This window comes from Cyprinodon tularosa, unplaced genomic scaffold, assembly GCF_016077235.1.
Source record: "Cyprinodon tularosa strain WSP-4 unplaced genomic scaffold, ASM1607723v1 ctg584, whole genome shotgun sequence".
Lineage (NCBI taxonomy): Eukaryota > Metazoa > Chordata > Actinopteri > Cyprinodontiformes > Cyprinodontidae > Cyprinodon > Cyprinodon tularosa.
The window spans coordinates 188329-214340 of NW_024039323.1; the positions used below are offsets into that span (position 1 = coordinate 188329).

General features: G+C 37.5%; 1 protein-coding gene across 3 annotated transcripts in view; it reads left to right on the forward strand.

The window, feature by feature from the left end:
- LOC119797468 (glutamate receptor 3) overlaps positions 1-26012 on the forward strand; it is a 176490-nt gene that overhangs the window by 137876 nt on the left and 12602 nt on the right. For 2 of the 3 annotated variants that reach the window (XR_005282593.1, XM_038306547.1), the window contains exons 10-14: positions 1019-1225; positions 3249-3622; positions 4600-4798; positions 24246-24493; positions 25239-25353. Coding sequence is in view for 2 of the 3 variants with exons in the window: in XM_038306547.1 (XP_038162475.1) it covers positions 1019-1225; positions 3249-3622; positions 4600-4798; positions 24246-24493; positions 25239-25353 (1143 nt within the window). In the remaining variant the exon portion in view is untranslated. The remainder of the gene's footprint in view (positions 1-1018; positions 1226-3248; positions 3623-4599; positions 4799-24245; positions 24494-25238; positions 25354-26012) is intronic. The other variant, XM_038306546.1, reaches the window with a different exon arrangement.

A 26012-nucleotide genomic window follows, 5' to 3' on the forward strand; every position in this document is an offset into this window, starting at 1 on the left:
TTAATGAACATTGATTCACTATGTTCACTAGTCATAAAGTGATGAAAAAAGTCAGTCACAATAGTTGAGTAGGCTGTGCTTTCAGGCATGTTTAACTGATAGAAAGAGCCCCAAATAAAAAAAGTAAAATATCCATTTGACACGAGGGATTGCTGTAGAGTCAATGAGTCGATGCAATTAGCTGGTTTTCCTTAGATAGAAAACTTTGAATCAATCTGACTGTATGATCTAGAACAATTGTCTTTGTAAAGTGCCTTGAGATGGCATGTGTTGGGAATTGGCATTATTATCTGAACTAAATTGAAAATGAATCCATCTTACAAATAAGACAAGACCTGAATGGAAACTTTCTTTGATGTTAAGGCAAATTTAAAGTCTTTAAAATTTGCTCCTGTTATTCAAATGAAACTAACCTGGCAACATATTTTAAATCTTTTTCTAACTGATTTTGAACTGCAGTCTCCTTTTGGTTCTAATGCTGCCCTTATTAATCTCCCACATTAAAGATAGCTGTAACAAATATCCACTTGGCTTTCTGTTGGCTTTCCATTATCTTGGACCATCCACAAAATACCCTAACCATGTTAATCATAAATACCACATGTATAATCAATCTATTGAAATGATTGGCTGAGTTTCTGTTTGTTTTAACAAGCAGTTGAACAAAAAAAACCTAATAAAGTGGCCAGTTACCATGAAAGTGCGAGTAATTAACAGCCTGATTATGAGAGGCGTCTTACCCTTGAAATGCAGAGGTAGTTTTATAAAGAGGCTGGATTAAGAATTACTCATGGTTTATAGGTTTGGAGGTTAGGAGTTCAGGCATAAAGAAATCTCTAAATTGAAGAGCTCTAACATCATACAAATTCTGAGTGTCTGTGTGTGTATGTGTTGGTGTGTAAGGGGGGTCTGTTTTGTGTCTGTGCATGCATTTGAAAGCATATTTGCATATTTCTGTATTTTTAAACATGAACAAGGGCATAGGAGTGAATAAACCAGCATATGTTTGAATCAACAGGAAGCTCCTTATGTGATGTACAAGAAAAATTATATGCATCTGGAGGGGAATGAGAGATATGAAGGCTACTGCGTCGATTTAGCATCTGAGATTGCCAAACATGTTGGAATTAAGTACAAACTGTCAATAGTAATGGATGGCAAGTACGGAGCCCGAGACCCTGAGACCAAGACGTGGAACGGGATGGTGGGTGAACTGGTCTATGGGGTGAGTACTGGGAGTCTCTATTCTGCTGATTACATGACAGTTTGCAAGGAACTTCAACATGAGAGGAGATCTCATTTTTCTGTCTTAAGGTGATCACCAAACCCACTATGAACTCATCAGCTCTTGCCCCAGTTCAAAGTCCCATGATGTCCCATGAAGCTCAGCTGTGAGTGAATTTGTCAAATGCAGCCTGAAGCATTTGGGAGTTGGTGATCATCTTGAGACGGAGAAAATGAAATCATTTCTCAGTGCTGTTCATTGCATTTAATCCTTCTTGCTTAGTCTAGAAACTGTCTCTCTTCCTCTCTTTTTCTTGCAGTTGAAACAGAGGTAGGTACATGAAAACAATGAGTCCATATGGCAAACACACTGTAATCACTTTGATGAATGAAAGATTGTATGTCTTTGAAGTAACTGTGTAATTATGTTCAATGTTTCACGCGTTTGATGAATTATGCCACATTCACAGCTGAGTAATCTGCTTCAGAATCAACAGCTAAATGATGGTTTGCGGTTTGAAACAACAAGATCCATATGTGCTGCGCTTCACAACCTCTCGCATTAAGTCGGGGGTCACAGCGTGTTATACATCTGAGGAGAGCAAGCATGTAGCACTTGCAACACCTTGAGAATTTCCAAAATTATCCCACTCCCTCCTAGTGACTATTCTCTGAGGCCTTAATAGTTGAGCAGGGGCCAAATACAAAATGCATGAGAGTTAGACCTCTTCACTTGTTCAATATTCCTACTATCAGCCAGACAAATTGCTCAGTTTCATGTGCCAAATTATCTTTCAAATAGGAAAAGTCTACTCCCTGCAGATGAAAGTGGTGGGAAAATGATTCCAACCACATTGCTGTCAACTCTTTCCAGCCCTGTGCCTTTACAGCAGGTGGGCTGGATCTAATAGTTTTGTACATCGTAACCTTTTGACCAGTAAATTAATTTGATTTCAGTTGTCTTTTAAAAGGTTAGGCCCGAGGCTCCTCTTTATTGTTTTGTTTGCCTCGCCATTGATTGAGCAAAGCGCGGGAATTAAAATGTTATAGCCCACGTTTCAGTGTTGCGTTGACAGACTAAAGAAAACATTCTTATTTATTGGCTCTATTTTTGCCACTTCTTGCTCCGACCTCATAAAAAACAAACACTCTATTTCTCCTTCGATTCGATGTTTTCTCGTTTTCGACTTGAAAAGACAAACGCAGCACAATGCAACAATGGACGCTTTTGTCTTTTCCCACACTAGCTCCTTTGAAGAGGAGCATTATTTAATTAATCGCACACGCACAGAATGCAGTAAAATTGTCTAACGTGATTAATTATTTTCTTCTGCTTTTACAGAGAAAGCCGTTGTGATTTCTGAAAAAAGGGCAGCATAACCACCTTCATTGGATTTGTTTTGATAGCATAATGTGATTGAAGAAGCAGAGCAAAGGGAGAAGGAGATAAAGAGAAACAGCTTGGAGGAAAAAATACGGAGCCAGAATAAGCTATGTCTGGGAAACCAAGTGAAGGACACAGCCAGACCTCTTAAATTTATATATGCAGCAATAACTTTATATTCAGACGCTGGAAATATTTGAAAGACATGCACTTTTCTTTCCTACTTTGGTGCAAAAATCCGGTTTAATCTTTAGTTTCTATGTATCTTTAAATTTCTTCCACTTTCTGCCTCATTTAGTCAAACATGACTCAAATACCCTTCTGTCTCAATGGATCCCTTCCAAGCTGCCTCTCTTTGAGTTTTTCTCTTTTCTTCTTTTAAATGGAGCAACATTTCTATGTGAAATTTTGCTTCACTCTGTTCTCATCTTAGATGTATTACCTACGTTTTCAGCAACTTTTCTGCTTTCCTGTTATTCATCTTTCTTTTTTTCACAGCTTTCCTGAGAGAGGATTTTTTCTTTCTTTACAATCATACATAAACTGAGATTGAAACAGCTGCAGCCATTCACACATACAATGACCTATATCCCTAACATGTTTCATGACTAATGCTTGCTGTGCATGTCCCTATTTCCAGAGGGCAGATATAGCCGTTGCGCCTCTCACCATTACTCTGGTTCGAGAGGAGGTGATAGACTTTTCCAAGCCCTTTATGAGCTTGGGCATCTCCATTATGATAAAGAAGCCACAAAAGTCCAAGCCTGGCGTGTTCTCCTTCCTGGACCCACTGGCCTATGAGATCTGGATGTGTATAGTGTTTGCCTACATTGGCGTGAGCGTGGTCCTGTTCCTGGTCAGTCGGTTCAGCCCATATGAGTGGAACCTCGAGGAACAGGATGAGACCAAAGACCCCCAGACTCCCCCCGATCCTCCCAATGACTTTGGCATCTTCAACTCACTCTGGTTCTCACTGGGTGCCTTCATGCAGCAGGGCTGTGACATATCTCCAAGGTGGGTCAGCTCCAGCAGACACCTGGATTGAATGGTGACAAGAAATAAAGTAGAAATGAACGTGTTCAATTTTTTTTTCTGAATTCTGTGGAGCAGATTCCATGCACACTGGTGTCCAAGTTTGTTATGAGATTGAATCATATTGAGGTAGTTACTCTTTAGGTAAAAACTAGTGCTTATTGCAGGGAAAGGGATCTTTAGCATTAAAGCATCAGCATGCTGGACAGGCGGTATAATGATCCTAATTTTGAAAACCTCACATGACTTGTCCTAACATTCTTCAGAATTTTATCCAAATAGAACAATCATTAGCCTCTTTCTAAAAGACTGGCTTTTTGTTATTTTATGTGTGTGGCATGTGTGTTGTCAGCCAGCTACTGCCATGCCTCTAAGCTGAACACCAAGTTAATAACAGCTCTGTTCTGGTCATCTTATGTAAGTATTTGCACTATTCAATGGTGCAATGTAAAATTTAAGACAATCTGCCATCAGCTGTATGGTGGATTTAAGGCACAAACAAAATGGAAACACAGCTACAGTAAGCAGTGTGTCATTTTATAAATAAACACAGATTGGACGAGTCTTTTTGAAGTGTTGCAGGACAGGATAGATCAGTGAAATTTAGCCAAACGTAGTGCTTACACTTGATAATAAGAGGATATTGATAACCTTTACACCAACTGGTACACCTTTTTAGAATGGGAGACTTCCGATGCATTTTATGTGTAACACTCGAAAACAAATTTACAGCCAAATAGGTACTGATTAAAAAAGATTAAAAAAATCCGATATCTTTTACTATTTTCTTCTAGCCCACTGATTGATTTTCTGCTCATTTTAAGTATGAACCAGGAAATTCTAAAGACTTGTGACCATCTATACACTGTAAACAACTGGTATATGCTAGCAGCTTTGCAAGCACAACATGTGACTAACTGCATTCTTTGTTTCCCCATCATACACCGTCCCTCTGTCAGGTCTCTTTCAGGGCGTATCGTTGGTGGTGTTTGGTGGTTTTTCACCCTTATCATTATCTCCTCCTACACTGCCAACCTGGCCGCCTTCTTGACCGTGGAGAGAATGGTGTCGCCTATAGAGAGTGCTGAGGATCTAGCAAAGCAGACAGAGATAGCATATGGCACTCTGGACTCAGGCTCAACGAAAGAGTTCTTTAGGGTGAGTAGAGGCAGAAAACATTTTTTTTTTTTGTGCAATATACCAGTTGACTTGCAGCTGCCAGATGATATGGCAAGTCACATTGAACCCAAAACATTGAATCATAAACCTTTCCTATATATTTAATCAACAACTGCTTGAAGCTATTCCTTTTTGTGCTTCATTTAAGAACCCTTGACCTTTGAAAAATTGCCCCTTAGAAGGCATCCTGACGAATAGGCAGTTCTTGTACTCTTTCGACATAAGTGTCAAATTTATGCAGCATGCACTGTAGTGCGCAACCTTGAGGCCTCTTGAGGCTGTCAGCAGAAAGCATGATAACAACAAGGAAGACACAGAGGTGATAAAACAGCAGGCTAATCAAAGCACCCACATAAGACTCAAATTCAGAAGGGTCAGTTCATGAGTTATAATTAGCAAGGTAGCCCTGGCTGGCAAATTGGCTATGATGAAGAAGAGCCCCCGCAGGTCAAACGAAGCAATTGGAAAGACATTTCAGAAGAATTCAGCGATATGTCCGCCGGTGGTGGGAAACTAGCTCAGCAATTAAGTTATAAATTAACTACAATCTGAGGCATGACCCTCTAAGAACTATTCACATGCTCACAGTACAAGAGTTAACCAAAGCTGTATGCTGTCTGGACAATCTGCTCTGGCATCCATAGATGTTTTAGCTCATGGTGTGTTCACAATGGCACCCCTGACAACCAATTCATGAAACATTGCTCTGACTGTGATGACAAAAAAGGCAATATGACAGTCTTTTATCTTATGCTCTCTCGTTACTCATCAGCAGGAGAGACACAATACATATGTTAAACAGCTGCAGTCTGTTGGCAGAGAGACTCTGTGTTGGAGTTGAATTTTGATTCACTACCAAAAAATCCAGACTCAAATCAAAGAACGACGAGGTACAGTCTACAAAGCATTTTTTTATTTTTATTTTTGGATTAAGGACTGCAACCCCTTGTGAATAAGGCATATGAAATGTAATGCAGTGCAGATAATGCTTTTTATTTAGGAATAGATAAGGAGTGACAGTAAATTTATTTTTCATGGAACAGCTCACAAAACGCTGTCACTGTTATGCTTTTAATCAAACGTGCAGTGCAGGTGTAAGCCTGTAAAGTCCATGATAGTGGCAGTTGAAAATGGAGACGACCTGAAAGGTTTGCTGTGTCACAGAGCAATGGGAAATGTGTATGGGGATTTCCATTCTTATGTATTCTGTCTTACGAGTGTCCTTGTTATACATCCCAAGTCTTCAAACAGGAAATGACATGTGTGAAGCTCTGTTCCAGGGGACTTCTTAATTAAAGCTGCAGAGGACTGACAAAGAAGAAAACTCACTGATTAATAGGAGTTCAGGTTCCATTTCAGGTCTTTTTCTCCAGAAAATACATTCATTGCTAATTAGACCCATATGGCATCAGCCAGCTAGAGATTTTAAGTCAATCCAACTTTTCAAACCAGGGTAATGTCATCACGTCCAACACCATCAGCCTTTAATTTTTTATCCTTTCTCCTGGTTTATTTTCCAAGGTTCTCTCACAAGAAGAACAACTTCTGTGATGGAAAGGATTTCGTTTTTTTTTTAGCTGCATATAATTAGGAAACATAGGTTAATTAATGCTGTTGTTTTTGGGTAAATTATTTTACTCATTTTTCTACCTGACAGGAACCATAATGCTCTGTGACGTTTGTATCTTCCTGAAAGCTTTGGATGTTATATCAAACACTGAGTTTTACAACAGATTCACCTTTAAGCCTAAATTCTGATGCCCAGTGACACTAGAGCAGCTGGCCTGGGAGCTCATTGATGTGCCCTGTATAAGCCTTAAACACTCAAGGCATTTGCCACTGGCTTTCTTAGAGCTCTTGGCATTTTCCCCAGACTACCATGCTTGCTTGAAAACATTTCCTGGCCACTCTTTAGCATGTCTGGTTTAACTCGAAATGCCTGCTTTGTGTAAACACTGCAGATACAATGCACTTCATTTCTTTGCTTAAAGTTAGCAAATTATGGTTTTAGTTATCTGAAAATAATGAAGAGGTTCATAAGTTCTCATTGACAGAATGTTTGGAACTCCTGTTGCTGATATTGATATTTGATGGTTGATATTTTCTGAACCCCTTCTTGGAAAAAATAACTGTAGATTCTCTGCAATGTTAAATTTTACGTCAGTGCAAAAAAAAAGGGCTATTGTTGACCTCTTCCTAAGTGCCCCCATATGCAGTCTTCTGTTCAGTTCAAATCAAAGATATGATCAAAGAATGTATGCTCAAGTTGTTTTCTATGTTGAATTGGTCCCATGAATTTAGTTTTTTTATCTTGTTTCTTTGAGCAGATTTTATGATGTCTGTTTTTCAATCAAACTAGGTAATCAATACCCTCAGCTTTACAAAACCTCTTCTATACCTAACCCACTGTTAGCCATGATGTGCCTCTCCCCATGTTTATCTTTTGCTCCTTCTCAAACTGAGTTGGAGGAGGTTTTTTGAAAGAGCTCAATCTTTGCCTCATGAGACCAAAGTATGCAGTTTTAGTTAAACTCCCCCTAAACTTCAACCATCATTTAACTTTTATACAGTCAGGAAGCAGAAGAATTTATGGACTCTTGAGTTTATGGACTATTTAACCTGTTAAAAGACCAATCAAAAAACTTAGTTTTACTTTACTGGTAGACTCAAAATTCTTTTTTTTTAAAACAACTCACAATGCCAAAAGTTCAAAGAAGTTTCTTTACCATTTTAGAAGTTAGCTAAAAGCCCAAAGTATCACAGATTCCTGACAATACTTCAAAGACAACATAAAGTAATTTTGCATATATTCATCAGTTGTTTCACGTCAAAACCAATTGGGATTTTTTGGTGCAGAAAGCTAATCTCATCTTAACCAAACACCAATTCCAGTTAAAGTTCCTATGGAGTTCTAAAATCAAATAAAATATTAACAAAAAATATATATATTTCTTCTTAAGTCATGTCTTCTAATTGCATCTCTGCTATTCTCTCGCTGACTAGGCCTGAGTGTAAGTTTAAAATGGCTGAAAGCGACAGGCAGCTGCTAGAGAAGCAAAAAATAATAAATTATGGGTGGTTCTTTTGTTTTGTTTCTCCTGGACATTCTTATAAACTTAGAAAATAGAGCGTAAGTTAAGGTCTGGGTTTTTATAAATACTGCCTTAGGTCACTTCAACAAAAAGATTGATTATTTAAGAGTTATTTACACATGTATTCATTGTACAGGGAAAAAATTTGATCTAATAACATTGATGATTAAAATTGTTTGACATGGTTGATTACCTAAAATAAATGGAATGGATCACTGAAAGCAAACCCAAATGTCCCTCCATACTCCTCTTTAGGCATAAAGGCAGGAGAGTTATAACTGCATGGAGAAATAAGGATTTTGATACCTCCAAGACGAAAAAAAAAATTGTTGGCCATTACCCAAAGCGTCAATGGCAAACCATCATGCATCTTAGTGATCTTAGAATGGTGGAGATAGCTAGGGTGCAGGCACCAATACATTCCGCAGAGCAGAAAAATCAATTTCACGTCTCAGCTATTGTGGCACACACAGTTGTTTCAGGATGGCCTGGTACAATGGTTAGTAAGCAGCTCTTTGTCCTTTGCAGACTAGTATTAGAGGAGGGTTTCATGGAGAAGAGATAGAAAGGCGATTCTGTGTAAGAAAACCTTAGGTAGTCGTATACAGCACAACTCCCAGAGCTCTTGTCACTTTGTGTTTTTTGAATAGCGTTAAGTAAAAGGGAGGTTCCTACAAAGATCAGAGTCTGTTTGCATGACAGAAAAACCTGACAAATGTGCATGCTTCGAGATAGGCGTAACCTCAGAGGAAAAGTACAGTCCTCTGAGGATTCTCTAAAGTAAAGAAGAGCGGCAGCAGGCGGAGGGAAACCGTTGGAGTCCGGCACCCAGCATCAAAGACGAGTAATTGGTATTCAGGGTGAAGCATGTGGTACTTCAGTAACAATATACACCCCCCCAGCCTCAACTTTCATCTCTGCCTCCTTGAGATACAGGTAGTCCTGGCATACAGGATTCTGAAGGGAAGCAGCAATGTTCGACGGACAAAATGGAAGGGAAGTTCTTTTCAATGAAATGTTGCAGAAGTGCTCACCATTGGCCTTTAAATGCACAAGCAGTAGAGCATACATGGGGGAGGCTGTAATGAAAGCAGTCCTGCATTGCCAGAGGGAGAATAATAAAGACGCTGCAGTTCGTAGGCTAGTGGGCAGAGGGCTGGAAATGCTGCGTAACTCAAAATCGATACAGATTAAGTGGTTACTTGGAATGGAGAGGTCAATTTATTTGACTTAGGAGTTTAATCACTTGTCTTTTTGGAGAGGTTTTAATGACATGTTTTGAGATTATAAAGAAAAGAAAGAAAATCTCTTTTCACTAACTTATACAACAATCCATTAAAATGCAATATCATACGGCCCCTCTCCCTGTCAATAAAGCTTTTAGAGGTATACTAAACAATCAGAACTTAGCAGAGATAGGCCTTAGAATTGGCTGAGACTTTTCTTCCATTGCAAGAAGATACTGTGCTTTTAAAGAGCGGAATTAAAAAGAAGGAAAAAAATCATAATACAATTAGATATTTTATTGTATAACTGCTGTTATTGTTTTAGCAATAAAGCAACTAGGCTCATTGTTTTGCAACTTGTTTCATAGTTAAGCTATGTGTTTCATAGCAGATTTTTTACAGAAAAAACCCTGTAACAAGCAATATGTGGGGCTGTAATTAAAAACATAGAGGATGCTAAATGTCTTAAATTAAATTATATTTGAATTACAGCAAAAGTAACAATTACACCCTCATAAGAAAAGCAATTAAATGCATGCATTAGTAAGACTTATGAACATGCATAGTGATTTAACACAGTTAAAATCGTCTAAAGTCAGATTCTTTTTGTAAGTGCTAAGCAGTTTTTATGTTGCTCGTAAAGGATAATTGTTTTACAGTCTGTGTTAATTTTAAATATTTGGTCCCAGACACTTAAGTTTACAGCTTCTACAAACATTGCCTGAACTAAAGATGATTTTTCTCTATTAGAAGTTGCTTTAAATTGCTGTTATGTTCGCATTAGGAAGTTGTTGTTTTTTTTACATAACAATAGTTATTCATACCGGAGATGGAAGCCAGGGGTGGTGTGCCACATAATGTCTGCTTGTGCAAAACCAATATATTTGGAAAGGGGGTCAAATAAAGCATTTCAATGAACAGTATATATTGTTATATTGATACTATTCTTGGATGTGTGTTTCACACAGAAGGATCATCTTCTAAGATCCAATTATAACTTCCTATAATGCTCATATGTTGTATGTAAATGCCCTTTACAGAATGGAAAAGTATGGATGAGCTTAAAATTTGATTTCACTATCTTGTTCAAATTAAACAAGACAACTATGGCTTATATATATATATATATATATATATATATATATATATATATATATATATATATATATATATATATATATATGTTGTGCCATATGCCATGATCATACTTTTTGGACATTGGAAAGCAGTGTCCATATTTCATCCGTATAGGATGACCAGAGAAGAAAACGCAGCTTTGGTGAATAACAGCTGGGGGACTTCTGCAGCCCCCCTTTTTCAGCCAGCAAGTCACATGGGAGCCACCAGAGGTGTGAAAACCTACCCCCCCTCCCTGTGAAGCCAGAGAAAACCATAGAGCACACAGGATTCTCTCTCTTTTGCTTCTTCACTTTTTCTCCCTCGTCTGATCCAGCCTGCTTCTGCTCCTGCTCTCAAAGCTGGGGCCCACTGTGGCCCACAGTGGAGATGCAGGCCCCAGGGAACCAGATCCCCAGAACCATCAAGGATGAGTCAGAACTCTTCAGAACCTAACTGCTGCAAACAGAACTTTTGCAACACATTTCTCTTGAGTTTCAGAACTTACAGAGCCAAACTGGATGAGGAGCATGCCCTGGTGTGAGACTGAGAGGACCCCTGCTGTGAGACTGAGACAATGAGTCCCTGACTGCAGAGCTGCAAAACTGGATGAAACTCAAGCTTTCCAAATGGACATGGAAAAAGGTTTGCAGGTCTGGCATGATTAGGGACAGAACAAGCAATGTGTCTTTTGATGATGCTAATCATATCGTGTGTTTACTGCTGAGTAAAGCCAACGCTAATTGATGCTAAAGAATGGACTGCATGCTACGCTATGCTACAGGAATATGTGTTGAGCTGTTGCTAAAGCTTAGACAAGCTTTATTCACTAAAGGTTTAAACAATGATATAACATTAGTGTTCACGTGTTCCTCAAATGCTCATTACATTTCCATTGCCAAGTATGACCAAGAGTCATTTAGTGGAATCCTGATGTCTATTCGCTGCTAGCTATTTCAAAGAGGGTAAAGAATCATTTAGCTAAAGGTTATTGGTTCTTGATTAAGCAAATCATTTAATAAAACATTATTTTGCCAAATAATGTTTTATTCACCGCATGGATTTGCATTGTGAATTGGTCTGAAAACATTCCAATGTCCTTAAAATTAGTGAAAAGCTAATTTGATCATATCCCAAATTCTTCCAGATAAACTTTGGTTTCAAACACAGAATCCATCTTAAACTGTAATATGTTTTTCAACCGTTTTTCCCTTCCTCTTTGTACATAGTAGTTAGTTTAGTTTAGTTGAGTTTTACTAGTCTTAGTTGAGAGTGTTAAACTGAAATACGTTTGACATGGAGCTGAATGATTTTTATTAATAAAATCTTATATTTTGAACAGAAGTTGTTGTGAATTTATTCCATGTTTGTGCAGAAATAACTGTTTGACCATGATTAGTGCTCGAATCACTCTTTCATCTATTGTTCTAACACACGGTTAGTAGGACTGTGTGTCATAAACAGTATATAACAGCTGAAATAATATCTGATTAAATAAGATATTTCACCACCCCTACAGGGGAGGGCAATAAACATCTTAAAGTATCAGAAACATAAATTCCCAGCGGGCTGGGAATAGAATTTAACTATAAAATCACAACATAAATATGGCGTCCCTGGGTGGGCCCATTAATTGTAACATTTATTTAGCGTCCCATGCGACTGGGCTCATTGAATGTAACATTTAATTGGTGTCTCAGTTTGGTGGTCATCGAATATAACAGTCATTCTGCACATATATGAGAATAAACTCAGAGCCATTATTGAAAACCGTGTGAAAGCATTAACATCAGCTCTCACCACTCAATAATGAAATCTTAAACTCACAACTTAAGAATCCAATACTAAATGTCTTAGCTTATATGAGAAGAAAATATAACCTTTGACATTCTTGGAGCATCAAAATATAGAAAATTTAACTAAATCTAATAACTCCAAAATATCTCTTCAGCTAGTGATAACCAACTTTACTTCAAAGCAAAACTCAGATGATTCAAATCAATCTGATCACTTTGGTCCAACTAAAACTAAAAGATTTAACTCCCAAGTTAGTCTTATCGTTCGACCAAAATTTAGGCACATCTATAACTAGATGCTGCCATTTGTGGTTTCTATAACTACATCCCAAAAATGAAAACTCCCAAGTTATGCTATTTCAAAGTCACCTCCAGTCCAAAATAGGTTAGATGCCTCGAAATTTAACCTTAATCCCTTTGTCTATTAGTCTGATAAGACTCCTAAACACTTATTTTATATTGTGTAGAACAAGATTTGTAGCCAGATTTAACGTAAGTTAATCTGTGGTCCTACCTGACCAAAAGGGGGTGGATTCAAATTAAATTGCTTAAAATCCCTTAAAGAAAGGTGAATCATAAGCTAATTTGCTAGTAAATCCTTAAAAAGGTAAGCTTTGCGCCAAACTGCTTATAAATCCTCGGAGACAGGTAAAGCATGTGCTAAAATAGCTAATAAATCCTAAAACAAGGTATAGCATTTTTTTTAACACTGAAAGAAAAGTGTTTCTTTGATATCACAGAAAAGGGTGAAGCATAAGCAAAATTGCTTGTAAGTCCTTAAAAGGTAAGCTTTGCGCCAAACTGCTTATAAATCCTCAGAGACAGGTAAAGCATGCACTAAAATAGCTGGTAAATCCTAAACAAGGTGTAGCATTTTTAACACTGAAAGAAAAGTGTTTCTTTGATATCACAGGTTTAAAGAGAACCCGTGACCCGTTTCTACACACATAAAAATAAGTCCTTACAATATGTATATGTAAATATACAAGTATAGTGGGTATTGACTGGATTCTGTTCTTTTGAAATTTCTTCATAACTTGTGTTTTTGTGCCATCAGCTGAAAATGGATCCAAGCATCCTCAATTCTGGGCACATCATTGACTCCATAGGCATAGAGAAACAGAAACAAATTGTTGCAAAGCTTATCCACTTATCTCCAGAAAAGCAGGATAACCTAAACAATTTTAACCTCAGCCTATGTGAAGAAAAGATTCAAGAATTAATTAACTTAATTCAAAACCCAAATGGAAACTTTCTGATAACAGATGTACTCTGTGAGCTCACGCTTCTTTATCAGCTTAAATCCCAAATAAAAGCTAAACAGTACTCTGAGTTAGAAGCCAAATATCAGATGATCTGCCACAGAGTAAGTGCTGCAAACATTTTATTGTCAGGAGCTGACAAGATCAAAGACCCATGTGGCCAGACTGACCATGCCTCAGAACAAATGGTGACCCCCCTCTCTGAGGACCTATGCAATAAACAAAGCAAGCAGACTTTGAATCAGCAGGAGGTCACCCCAGTCAAAAGGAGAACAGTTCCTGAAGCAGATACAAAGTCTCTAAACTCTGAGTTAACACTAAATAGATCTGAAGATGTTCAAAGTCAAAGTAGTGTGGCAGACAGAGAGAAACAAGTAGATCACTTGGTAAACTCAAGCAGTTTAAAATTTTGCAAAGGACAGCCATGCAAACCAATCTCTGTCTCACACTCCGCTGACCGAGCACCAAGTGCCAAAGTTCACAGCTTGAAAAACTCTGAGGAGAACCAGTCTCCCTTGTGTCATCAAAGGTTAGCTGAAAACCCCCCACCACTTAATGAGCAGAACCAGCTTCCTGACGGGCCAGGTCCACCGAGCGACCATAGAACTCAACAAATTGAATCCTTGGCCAAAGACATTGATATTTTTGACCCAGAAAATCAACACTCCAACATAGCTGATTATCTGCAAGAAGTTGAACACTGTCTAAAAGACTTGCCATTTCCTTCTTCTCGTGAGAAATTGAAGTTGATTTGGAAAACAACAGCTAGAAGCGTCCATGTTTTCATAAAATCTCTTCCTCCAAAAATCAGAGAAAGTTATTCAGCTCTTTGTCAAAACTTAAGAGAAGAATATTCTGGTTACAGAGATCCGGCGTTAGCAACGCTTGAGGCATCTTTAGTTCTCCAAGGAGAACATGAAACACCCAGAGAATATTGCTTTCGCTTGAGACAGGTTTATTTTGAGGGCTGCAGTTCTCCAGATATTGACGAAGAAGATCACACATTTAAAGCATTGTTCATCCAAAATCTTCATGAAAGTGTACGATATGATGTAGCAATGCATTGCAGGATAGAGAACCTTTCTATGCAGGAAACTCGCAGATATGCTCAGCTTGTTTGGGAAATACGTCTCAAATCAGATAGATTTCAAAGCAAGCTTAGAGTCTTTAACCTTCAAACAAAGAACAGGACCAGAAACAGACACAGATTCAGTTCCCCAGTGGTTCACCAAGATGAAGGTCATAAGCCTTCACATCACAATGCAAAACCAAAGGTTTACACTGGTAAAGGGGGACATCAACAAGTTACAGAAACAATCACAAAAGAAAACTTAGAACAGATCTGCAAAACAGTTCTTACAGAGCTACTGGCTTCTCTGACCAATCACAAGGTACCACAATTCCAAGCTAATGGTAAAACGTATCATATCCAAGAGTATGATAGTTGCTGATAATTTCTAACATACTTTAACCTGTTTTATCCTTTCTTTCTTTTGTTTTACAACTTGAGAAATGATGAAGGTTGAACAACAGCATCATGAAGGTGTTAGGAAATTTTGTTTGGAATGTATATATTTGTGTATCAGGGTCAGACTTTCCTGCCAGACCTGCTTCAACCAGATGCAAAACCTCTGGAGAAAATTAACAGTTTTATGATAAGATAGGGTCAGCTTCTGCCAGACCTGCAAGAAATCATCCAGGGACAAACACTGGAGAAGATATGAACCCTAAATGAACTTTCTTCCTGCCAACAGGAACCTGACTCATCACCGCTCCAGATCTCATGGCTTTATGGACCTATTTGTGATCTGAAAACAAAGAACTGCATCTTTTATTTCCAGATCAAAAGGGGGATATGTTGTGCCATATGCCATGATCATACTTTTTGGACATTGGAAAGCAGTGTCCATATTTCATCCTGATAGGATGACCAGAGAAGAAAACGCAGCTTTGGTGAATAACAGCTGGGGGACTTCTGCAGCCCCCCTTTTTCAGCCAGCAAGTCACATGGGAGCCACCAGAGGTGTGAAAACCTACCCCCCCTCCCTGTGAAGCCAGAGAAAACCATAGAGCACACAGGATTCTCTCTCTTTTGCTTCTTCACTTTTTCTCCCTCGTCTGATCCAGCCTGCTTCTGCTCCTGCTCTCAAAGCTGGGGCCCACTGTGGCCCACAGTGGAGATGCAGGCCCCAGGGAACCAGATCCCCAGAACCATCAAGGATGAGTCAGAACTCTTCAGAACCTAACTGCTGCAAACAGAACTTTTGCAACACATTTCTCTTGAGTTTCAGAACTTACAGAGCCAAACTGGATGAGGAGCATGCCCTGGTGTGAGACTGAGAGGACCCCTGCTGTGAGACTGAGACAATGAGTCCCTGACTGCAGAGCTGCAAAACTGGATGAAACTCAAGCTTTCCAAATGGACATGGAAAAAGGTTTGCAGGTCTGGCATGATTAGGGACAGAACAAGCAATGTGTCTTTTGATGATGCTAATCATATCGTGTGTTTACTGCTGAGTAAAGCCAACGCTAATTGATGCTAAAGAATGGACTGCATGCTACGCTATGCTACAGGAATATGTGTTGAGCTGTTGCTAAAGCTTAGACAAGCTTTATTCACTAAAGGTTTAAACACTGATATAACATTAGTGTTCACGTGTTCCTCAAATGCTCATTACATTTCCATTGCCAAGTATGACCAAGAGTCATTTAGTGGAATCCTGATGTCTATTCGCTGCTAGCTATTTCAAAGAGGGTAAAGAATCATTTAGCTAAAGGTTATTGGTTCTTGATTAAGCAAATCATTTAATAAAACATTATTTTGCCAAATAATGTTTTATTCACCGCATGGATTTGCATTGTGAATTGGTCTGAAAACATTCCAATGTCCTTAAAATTAGTGAAAAGCTAATTTGATCATATCCCAAATTCTTCCAGATAAACTTTGGTTTCAAACACAGAATCCATCTTAAACTGTAATATGTTTTTCAACCGTTTTTCCCTTCCTCTTTGTACATAGTAGTTAGTTTAGTTTAGTTGAGTTTTACTAGTCTTAGTTGAGAGTGTTAAACTGAAATACGTTTGACATGGAGCTGAATGATTTTTATTAATAAAATCTTATATTTTGAACAGAAGTTGTTGTGAATTTATTCCATGTTTGTGCAGAAATAACTGTTTGACCATGATTAGTGCTCGAATCACTCTTTCATCTATTGTTCTAACACACGGTTAGTAGGACTGTGTGTCATAAACAGTATATAACAGCTGAAATAATATCTGATTAAATAAGATATTTCACCACCCCTACAGCAGGGGAGGGCAATAAACATCTTAAAGTATCAGAAACATAAATTCCCAGCGGGCTGGGAATAGAATTTAACTATAAAATCACAACATATATATATATATATATATATATATATATATATATATATATATATATATATATATATATATATATATATATATATATATATATATATATGTGTGTAATTTATTTTTTTCATTTATTTAATTCCTTCCTTCTTTACTTGCTCCCTTCCCTCCTTCTAGACCCACCTCCCCTATAATTCCCTCCTCATGTCCTTCTATAGTTTTCTAGAATTAACAAATTAAATCCAAACCCTTTCAACCCAAAATAGTTGACTGTAAGAAAAGTATGTAAATAAAAAAAAAAAAAAACTTGGTTCCTTTTATTTTTCTGTTGATTCTGAGGAATTTCTTTTATCGGTTCTGGATCTTAGTTTTATTTCCTGCTATTGACTTTTCTTCCAGTTTTTAGTTAACTTATCAAAGGCGTGTCATTGTCAGTGTTTGTATAGGGCAGGTCAGACATGTGGGTCTTTAGTATTCCTTCCAAGGTAATGATTCTGAATTTGCCTCACCATCTTTATTCAAACCTTTTATAGGTGTATTACAATCACTAGAAAATACTACTGTATCCTCAAAGTAACAATAACAAACAACATTCTCCATATCTATCTGACTGCAGATCAATTTTCCAGCATTTATGTCTTTATTTATAAGATGACAAATGTTGAGCCACAGCTGATTAGCTTTGTGCAATAATATAGGGAACCTGCAATGGATTGTTTTTTATTTTATTTTTGCCCTTTGCATTGAAGGTTCACAAAAAAAGCAATTACTTTTTGTGTCTCCCATGACACTAGTTGGCCATTAGCCATTTTAATTAACTTTGCTAACTTATCAAGACTTTGCCAAAAAATATATTTTCTACAGGGCCCCTGCGTCATACAATGTTCCCTACAAATATAATGTATACAACCTTTGCAATTCTAATCACTAGAAATTCCATAGTTTTCTTCTAACCACAACGTCCTGGCTCATTCTCTTCATCTTTGTGGGGTATGCCCAGTAATCATGCAAACAGACGTAATCTGCCAAACAAAGCAGAAGTCTGCATTTCTCATTCAAGCCAATAACAATACTCTCTGTGAAACGTAGCTATGATTAACACGTTGTATAGCCTACAGGGATTTTTTTGGTGGGGGTTGTTACAGAGATGCACAAACCATAACCAGGCAGGATGCAAAGGAAAAGTAAAGCTAAATGTGTCAAGCTCATCTGACTCATTTTATATTACAAATCTCTGCATCATTAGACAGCTGTAAAAGTGAGCAAAAAGTCCTGAAACATGACCCGATGGTTCAGTTTAGACCCTGTCTACACTAAACGGGATTCCCAGAAGCTAAGATTTTCTGCTCTGCTTACCCTCAGCATGACAGAAAAAGATTTTTTTAGTCTCTTACACTCAATTTTTTTTAAAGAAAATAGAGTGAATGTTGAACAGAAAAGAATAGAATACAGTAGAATAGAATACTATAGAATTGAATAATATATAATTTTACTCTTTGTTACAAGTACAACGAAATAAAAAAGGTGCCTCTAGTCCGTGTATCATTATTAGAAATATATCAATATACCAACATAAAGGCACCAAGGATAAAACAAACAAATAAACAAACAAAAATACATAAACAGTGACATATGTGCACAATATCATGGTCGCTTTCTTCAATTTTCTACATATATTTTAGATTTTTCTGGCTCTGTCTCTATTAAAATTCAAGTATAAGCTAGTTAGGGTAATAAGTATGCTGAGGGTGAGATGTCCATTCTATTCTATTAATATGACAGAGTATTAGGGCTAGACGAAAGAGAAGAGTTTTTGATAGTTTTATAGTAATTATGAGAATATATCTATATATATATATATATATATATATATTATAAATTTGTAATATAAGAGGATAACATCATAAACTATTTTGTAAATGAATCTGGTCCCTTAGAAGCCATAAGCCAGTGGTTCCCAAAGATTTTCTTCTGGGCCCCCCTTTGGATTACAATAAGATGTCCACGTCCAATCAACTGGGCACACACATCGTTCAATCAGATATAATAAATCTATACACATATTTTGTTTTCAAACTCCACTGAAGTTTATTTCACACTTCAGGTTGCAAAAAAAAAAAAACTACACCATCTTTACAGTGGAACACTTTTGTGTAACTGTATTTTTTTCATAGTTCTATACTGTAGATTAGTTGTCTGTGTTATTTTAAACATATTTCTTTTTTATTTTTATTTGTAACAATATTTAACTTTGCTATAATCTATACATTAAAAAAGCCTCTGTGCAAAATGGAGTGAAAACATTTAACAGCTCCCTGAGAGTTTTTTCTTTGTACTTTAATCCTCCTCATCTTTGCAGTGGCTGTAGTGAGCCTGCTTTTAGCTGTAGATCTTCTCAAATCTGGGTTGCAGTGTCACAACTATCCATTATGCTCAGTCAAGCAAGCGCTGTTTTTTTTTTTTTTTTTTTTTCTTCACTCATACCGCTTCCCGCGCCCCCCCTGCAATGGCATTGCGCCCCCCCTAGGGGGCGCGCCCCACACTTTGGGAACCACTGCCATAAGCAGAGCCAGGCAGGCCAGATGTGATGTGAACAGACTGAAGGACATCTTAAACATGTTTGATCCAGTAGCAAAGAAAATAAAAAAACACAAACAGCACCCAGCAGTTAACACACCTTAATACTACAAAAATGTAAAACAAAACCCAACAAAGGTTAAACTAAAAGCCAGGGGAATCTAATGAAAGTTTATTTTGAAAATCTGTTCTCATAACTCCTACTCTAATGGGTGATATTACAGCCTTTAGGGGGGATCTGTTAAGTTTCTGTGAGCTAAAACCTGACATTTAGAAGCAAACGCACTAAAGAAAAGCACCATCGAGCAGCAATGCAATAGTTCATATGGAAAAACCAAACTGTTTTAAGTATAGTTCATTAGTGTGATATCCAGCCAATATGAGAGGTGGCTGGAGGTGTCAAAAGAAAAAGGGAATATAGACACAAATTTATTTAAAAAAATGTAAGCTTATTAAATTTATTATTAAATCCAGAAAAGTAGCTGGGCATCAAATGTAAAGGTGATGTAAAAACAAAAAGAAAGCCATATTGATTTAATTAAAATATCCTTAATTATCCCTCAGACAGTCTCTATAGCAATGAATGTGTTTTCATTGCACTTCAGTCCACCCATTTTATCTTATGTTTAGGAATTGTACAGTCAATAAAAGTCTACAGTATTAGATATTTGTAAAACAAAGCTATTATGGACCACTGCTTTCAACATAACCCTGCTTCCCCTGAGGCAATTCCTGTCTGCTTTCTCGTCTCAGGTCAGAGACTTTGAAAAACATTACATTACTAGACGGCAGGAAGCTCATTGTTTCTGGATGATTTGCAGGTTGAACACCTACACAGATGATGTAACCGTGTCACTGAGGTGGGAGGACTGGCTATTTAGGTACTCTGGTATAAAGCCAGCAACATGGTGATTGCTTCAGAATGACTTTTAAAGACACTGAGAATAATATGCATGCAAATGAGAAAGCCTGGAGTTACGTCTGTTTTTTAAGACAAATATGAAAATCCTTCACTTCTACATCCCATTAAAATGTAAAATCCATCCATATACATTAACAGGGTCATTATGTAATCTATAGCATGGCCACACATATAAAGCTGTGTTTATAACCTCATTTAATAGCTCCTTAAATTGTCTCTTGATTGCTTATGGACGTTGGTAATTGCTCTCTAATTGAATTTTACATGCCCACCAAAGAACATGAATGATAACGTTTAAAAAGAGATGAGTGATGTTTGTTCGTATTAGTCAGCTGTAAATATGAATGCCTTTGTGAGGCTGTCAGTGTGCACATTAATGTGCCAGCAGTCAACAATCAAATAGTTCTCTTTCCCTGCTGCGCTCGCTCCTCAAATCCCGCTTTCTCTCCCTGTTCCCTGCTGGAAGCAGCATCTCGGCTGAGACTTTTAGTTCCAGTGAATTGGGCATATTTGGGCTTCGGTCACAATTTGCAAACCTCTCTGATATTGATAAATTGACTTCATAAGGCACGGCGGCAGCACATTCCGTTGTTACTGATCAACGGTGAGATCTATTCCTTTCTCAATACACGAGGAGATTTCTCACCGGCGAGAAGATGAGCCCTGTGTCTTTGGGGAAATGCCCTCCAAGCAAGTCTTATTTTCATGCTCTCTCACACACCAAATTATGATTGTTGGAAGTAAAAAAAACAGCAGATGTCACTAAGTGCTGTTCCCCTCATTTGCTGTGTTTGCATTAGAGCCGAAAGGATATAACCCAAGCATCGGGTTTGTTCATTTCAGAAGGGGGAAAAAAACAGATTTCTATAATTGTATAATGGGGCTGTCTCATCTTAGCCTCACCCATGCCCTGATTTGCTGTGACAGATGCCTGCAAACAAACTATATGATTACACAAAGCCAGAAAAGCACTTTCATTTGGTCAAGGTTAATGCTTTTGTTTATTAATGAAAATGCATTAGAGATGGATATGCTCCTGTTCAGGGGACTCTTTCTAATTCAAGGCAGAGATCCCTCTATCATATTCACCATATTTTGACTGGAGGAGTAATGCAGCTGATGATGTGTTGTTATTATTCTGGTCAACTTCAAAGTAGAAAGAGCAATGTGTTTTACCCACTTTCTACTATACCTAATGAGAGCAATAGAACAATAATAAAGTGGTTTTACTTTTAAAAGCATGTTTATAAACTTAATCCATGATAAATTTTACATTCCAGCATAATGCACAAAATATCAAAGACACTTTAAATGTATTTTTGATTATTTCTCCCCTGTTGGTAATTGTGAAATCCCATCTGAAGGCTCATAATCTGATAAACCAAAGCATTGGTCCAGAAACCAATTTTACGTTTCATTGGTCAAGTCCTTATTATAATCATAATCATCATTTAATAATATTGTATTATCAATTTAAGATTGTTTAAAAGTTAATTATAATTCTTCTCATTTTTAATTGACTACATGTAAACTGATGGACTTGTGGCTCCTTAGGTTAAAAAAAGGCAAGTATCGCCCTGATGCATGGAACTGTGTCCAACACTATTGCTTGGTAGCAAATCACAAAAGCAAACAAAAGGTGTAGCTACTTTCCTAGAGAGAATTGAACACTAGCCACAAAACCACCTTAAATTGACTTTCTTTAAAATTGCTAATTCCTGCTTGTTGTATTTAGGTTGCAGTTTTAATTGGCATGGACAGCAATGATTGACAGCTGAGGTTTACAGATATCAGCTGGCATTAGTAAGTAGTCTGGCAGAAAAGCAAGTTTTGATAGATTCCATCATTGCTTCAGAAGCCTTTTCATGCTGCCTCTTGGATCTTACCCCTGAGGAATCCACAACTCAGATGAAGAAGAATATAATAAAGACCAGTCAGAGCAGGAGTTCAAAATGCATGGGGTTCAGCTATAGTAGTTTCAGCGAGACAACAAGCAATACTGGATGCTGTTACCGACAGCTGCAACAAAAACAAATGTGATGAAGTCAGTGATCGTAGCAGACAATTAACTGGTGCAAATCTATTGCATTTGAATCTCTGAAATATATGAATAAAAATACATATTTTTGTTTACATTTTCCAATTTGGATGGTTTCTAAGGAGGTTTGCCTCTTGTAAATGCAATATTCTGCTCACCTAGAACCAATTAGTCACCTCAGTATATGCAGTTTTGGAATTCCTACAGGTTCATTGTAGCACAGGGTAAGGATGACATCATCTACGTACCCTACCTGAAATCCCTATCTCCTTCTGATAGAGTGATGTTATTTCTTACTTTTTTCTCACTGGTGTCCGGTGGAATTACATCTGCAATGCAGGTACAGCCATAATGTGGTTATCTCCAAGGGCTAGGCTCATTATAAATCTGTGTTACTGGCGATCATTCTTTGCAGCAGTGGTACGTGATGCAGCACCTCTGCTGATCCTGGAAGGATACAATTGGGACTTAAAAACCACCTGTCATCTGTTATAGCTCCTAAATAAAAAAAAATTATAATGTATACCAAGTTATATTGTTTTATATAGCCATCTTGGTGTAGAATGATCACTGCAGAGCCTTGTTGGTGATGGCCAAAAAATAAATCTGAAAATAAATGAAATTACTAATAACAAACCTATTAGATGAGTATGTTGAATTGATTTGTCTCTGTAAAGTGACTGGTGATAACATATTGCTAATAAGCACTATGTAGTAAAATAACTGAATTTAAATAAATCAGTAGACATCTAAATAAGCTTTTACTCGAAGTGTATTTTTTGGGAGGATTGATTTCTTTCATTGCCACACAATATTAGACATAGTAATCGCTTTAAATGTGACAATATCAAAGAGAGTTAGATCAAATGATGGTCATATTAACCCAAATGTCACATAATAAATCTCTGATGGAGAGCTATACACTGTGCAGAAGAAAACTGGGAAAAAAAATCCATGAAAACAAAAAGAACTTTTGGTGAGAGAAGACGGTGTTTGTGTTAATTAAATCTTTAATTTTTAATTGATTAGATGGAAATTATAAACCTTTTAAAGGGAAATTTCTTTTTTGTTTGCTTTATTTAACATTGTAAGAAACATAAAAAAATCCTTCAGCTCTGAAAAATTTAAAATATATACCAATCAGCTTACTTTGAATTTGGTATTTGCTTTCATAAAATGTGTTTCTTTACTTTAAATCTTCGCAGGCTACTTTTTTTTGGCTATAGCTCATTTCTGCATGAACCATGATCACACCAGGCTGTGTGACATGGCTATGCTAAAGTCAATCCAGCAGCACTGAATAATTTAATTGATGCTTATTATAGATAGCGTCCAACTCTCCCAGATTTCACAGTCTCACTAAGCCTGACCTGCGGCGCTGGAGAAGCACTCGTCTCTGTCACTTTGTCACGGGGTGTTTTGTTGTTCACTTCTCCAGCTTCCTCTACTCAATGCCTCTGAGTCACTCTTAAGATATTTCATTAACTATATTTCTCAAATGTATGACTGTAATAAGCTCTACAAGTTGATGTTGAATTATGAACAAAGCCTAACTTCCCTCACTGAGGCTGAATATCTATCAAAGACATGATATTGGAATTATGCATGATTTCAAATAAAAATATCATTGCCTGCTGTTTACCGTCAGTTGAATAATTTAGGATGCTTTCATGGAACAACCGCATGCATTTTCTTTTCTTTCAACTGATCAATTCAAACTTGTTAATGTGTGATGCATTTACATGCAGGAAATTTGAGATGTTATATGTTTTGCTGCTTTAACACTGCAGAGAAGAAATGGATTTTGTAAATTCTTGTACCACGTGATCACATAAATGTTCATCTGCCATATTTTCTGGAAGTATTTAAAGATATCACTCCCACTTTCCTAGATGTCTATAAATACTTTGCAGCACCTATTTAAACCAAGTGATCATTAAGCACAAAAATCCTGCAAAATCCATCCTGTGTTTGCAAGATTTTGGAACGTCTAAAGTCCTTCTCCCTCTCTCCTCTGCACAGCGATCCAAAATAGCGGTATACGAGAAGATGTGGTCATACATGAAATCTGCAGAGCCCTCTGTGTTTGTTAAGACCACACCAGACGGTGTTGCCCGAGTGCGAAAGTCGAAGGGCAAGTTTGCCTTTCTCCTTGAGTCCACAATGAATGAGTACATCGAGCAGCGGAAGCCGTGCGACACCATGAAAGTGGGAGGGAACCTCGACTCCAAAGGCTACGGTGTGGCGACGCCTAAAGGCTCAGCATTAAGGTGGGTGGAATAATATAACAATATTCCCCCTGTTGTTATAGTATTCCACCTACCCTGATGTCCCCTTGTCATTTTCTTCTCTTCTTCTTTGTTTTGTATGGACGCAGAGGTAATGGTAGTAATGCAATGAACTATAGTTGGATTCAAAGATTATTTAATGGGGTTTTTTCTGCATTGAATTGGTGTGTTATGTTAAAAAAGACAAAAACCATATGAGAAGGTGAAAGCTAATGATCATTTCATATTTATGTCTTTCTTACTGCTGTTTTTTTCTCTCCTTCGATCCCTCCTTCTGTCCTGTGTGCTGTCCTACCTGACTGTTGTGTTGTCACTTTTAATTTAACAGTTCAATGGTTTTTCAATTTAGCCTTTAAAAGCTGCGCTGTCACTTGTGACGAATGTTAATTGCATGATGTTTGTTGTTACTTTTTCTTCTCAATGACAAGTGTCCCCATCCCGCACACTTCAGTTCTAAACTACGTAACCCTTCATGCCACCTTTTTCCAAGATTTAACACTGTTTCTGCCTTATATGAGCCTTATCTCTTATCTCTCCATATTCCTTAAATTCCTAAGCAATTTGTCCTCTTCCTAGACTATTCTGATTAACCACAGTCTATGCATAAGCCCCTTCTTTGACACTGGTAGTTTCACTACCTTCCTATTATGACTTATCATTATCACTTTGCATTAGATTTCTCACGGACCTGTGCATTTTCTTACAAGTTATGTTTTATCGTTTCAAGAAATGCTGTTAACCTGGCAGTTTTAAAACTGAATGAGCAAGGCCTCTTGGACAAATTGAAAAACAAATGGTGGTACGACAAGGGAGAGTGCGGCAGCGGGGGAGGTGACTCCAAGGTCAGCCTCGATGTCACCACAATCGGGTACCATAGTGCAGAGTAATCGGCAAAGCTGCCAACATATAACCCAACCGACAGCAAACCCAATCCAGACCAAACCAACAGACCTGCTGCACTGAGGCAGATGAGGAATATTTACAGTTAGATTGACCAGACGGCGTAACAGCTTAATTAAGCTAAGGAGCTCTGGCCTTGACCGGATGAAAAATATTTTGTTAAGTTAAAATACTGAGTAATAAATGACAAGGATTCTGGAAATGAATGTAGCTGCCCTGCCGTTGTGAAAGGATGAAACATGTTTATTCAGCCTAACACATGTGAAGGGCAGTTTAATCAATACAAGCAATCGTAGAGAAGCATTGATCAGAGTTTTATGGCCAATCTACAATCTCAGGGTTTTAAAAAGTGGGGACCTCTTGATAACAATTTTACTTGATCCTGATTTCTTCTCAAGACCTGCGCAGTAAGAAAATAAAGATTTAGCATTGAATCTATTTCTTTCAACTTCCTCCTATGATTGGCGAGTGTTTGTATCAGGGCTAAGGGCCAGATTATTTAACCTGTGAGAGAAAGCAGTTGCTTTAAATATTGTTTTTACATTTTTAGAGAATATCAGTCTAATTTAGAATTAGACATTTCTATCTGGCTATGGCGTTT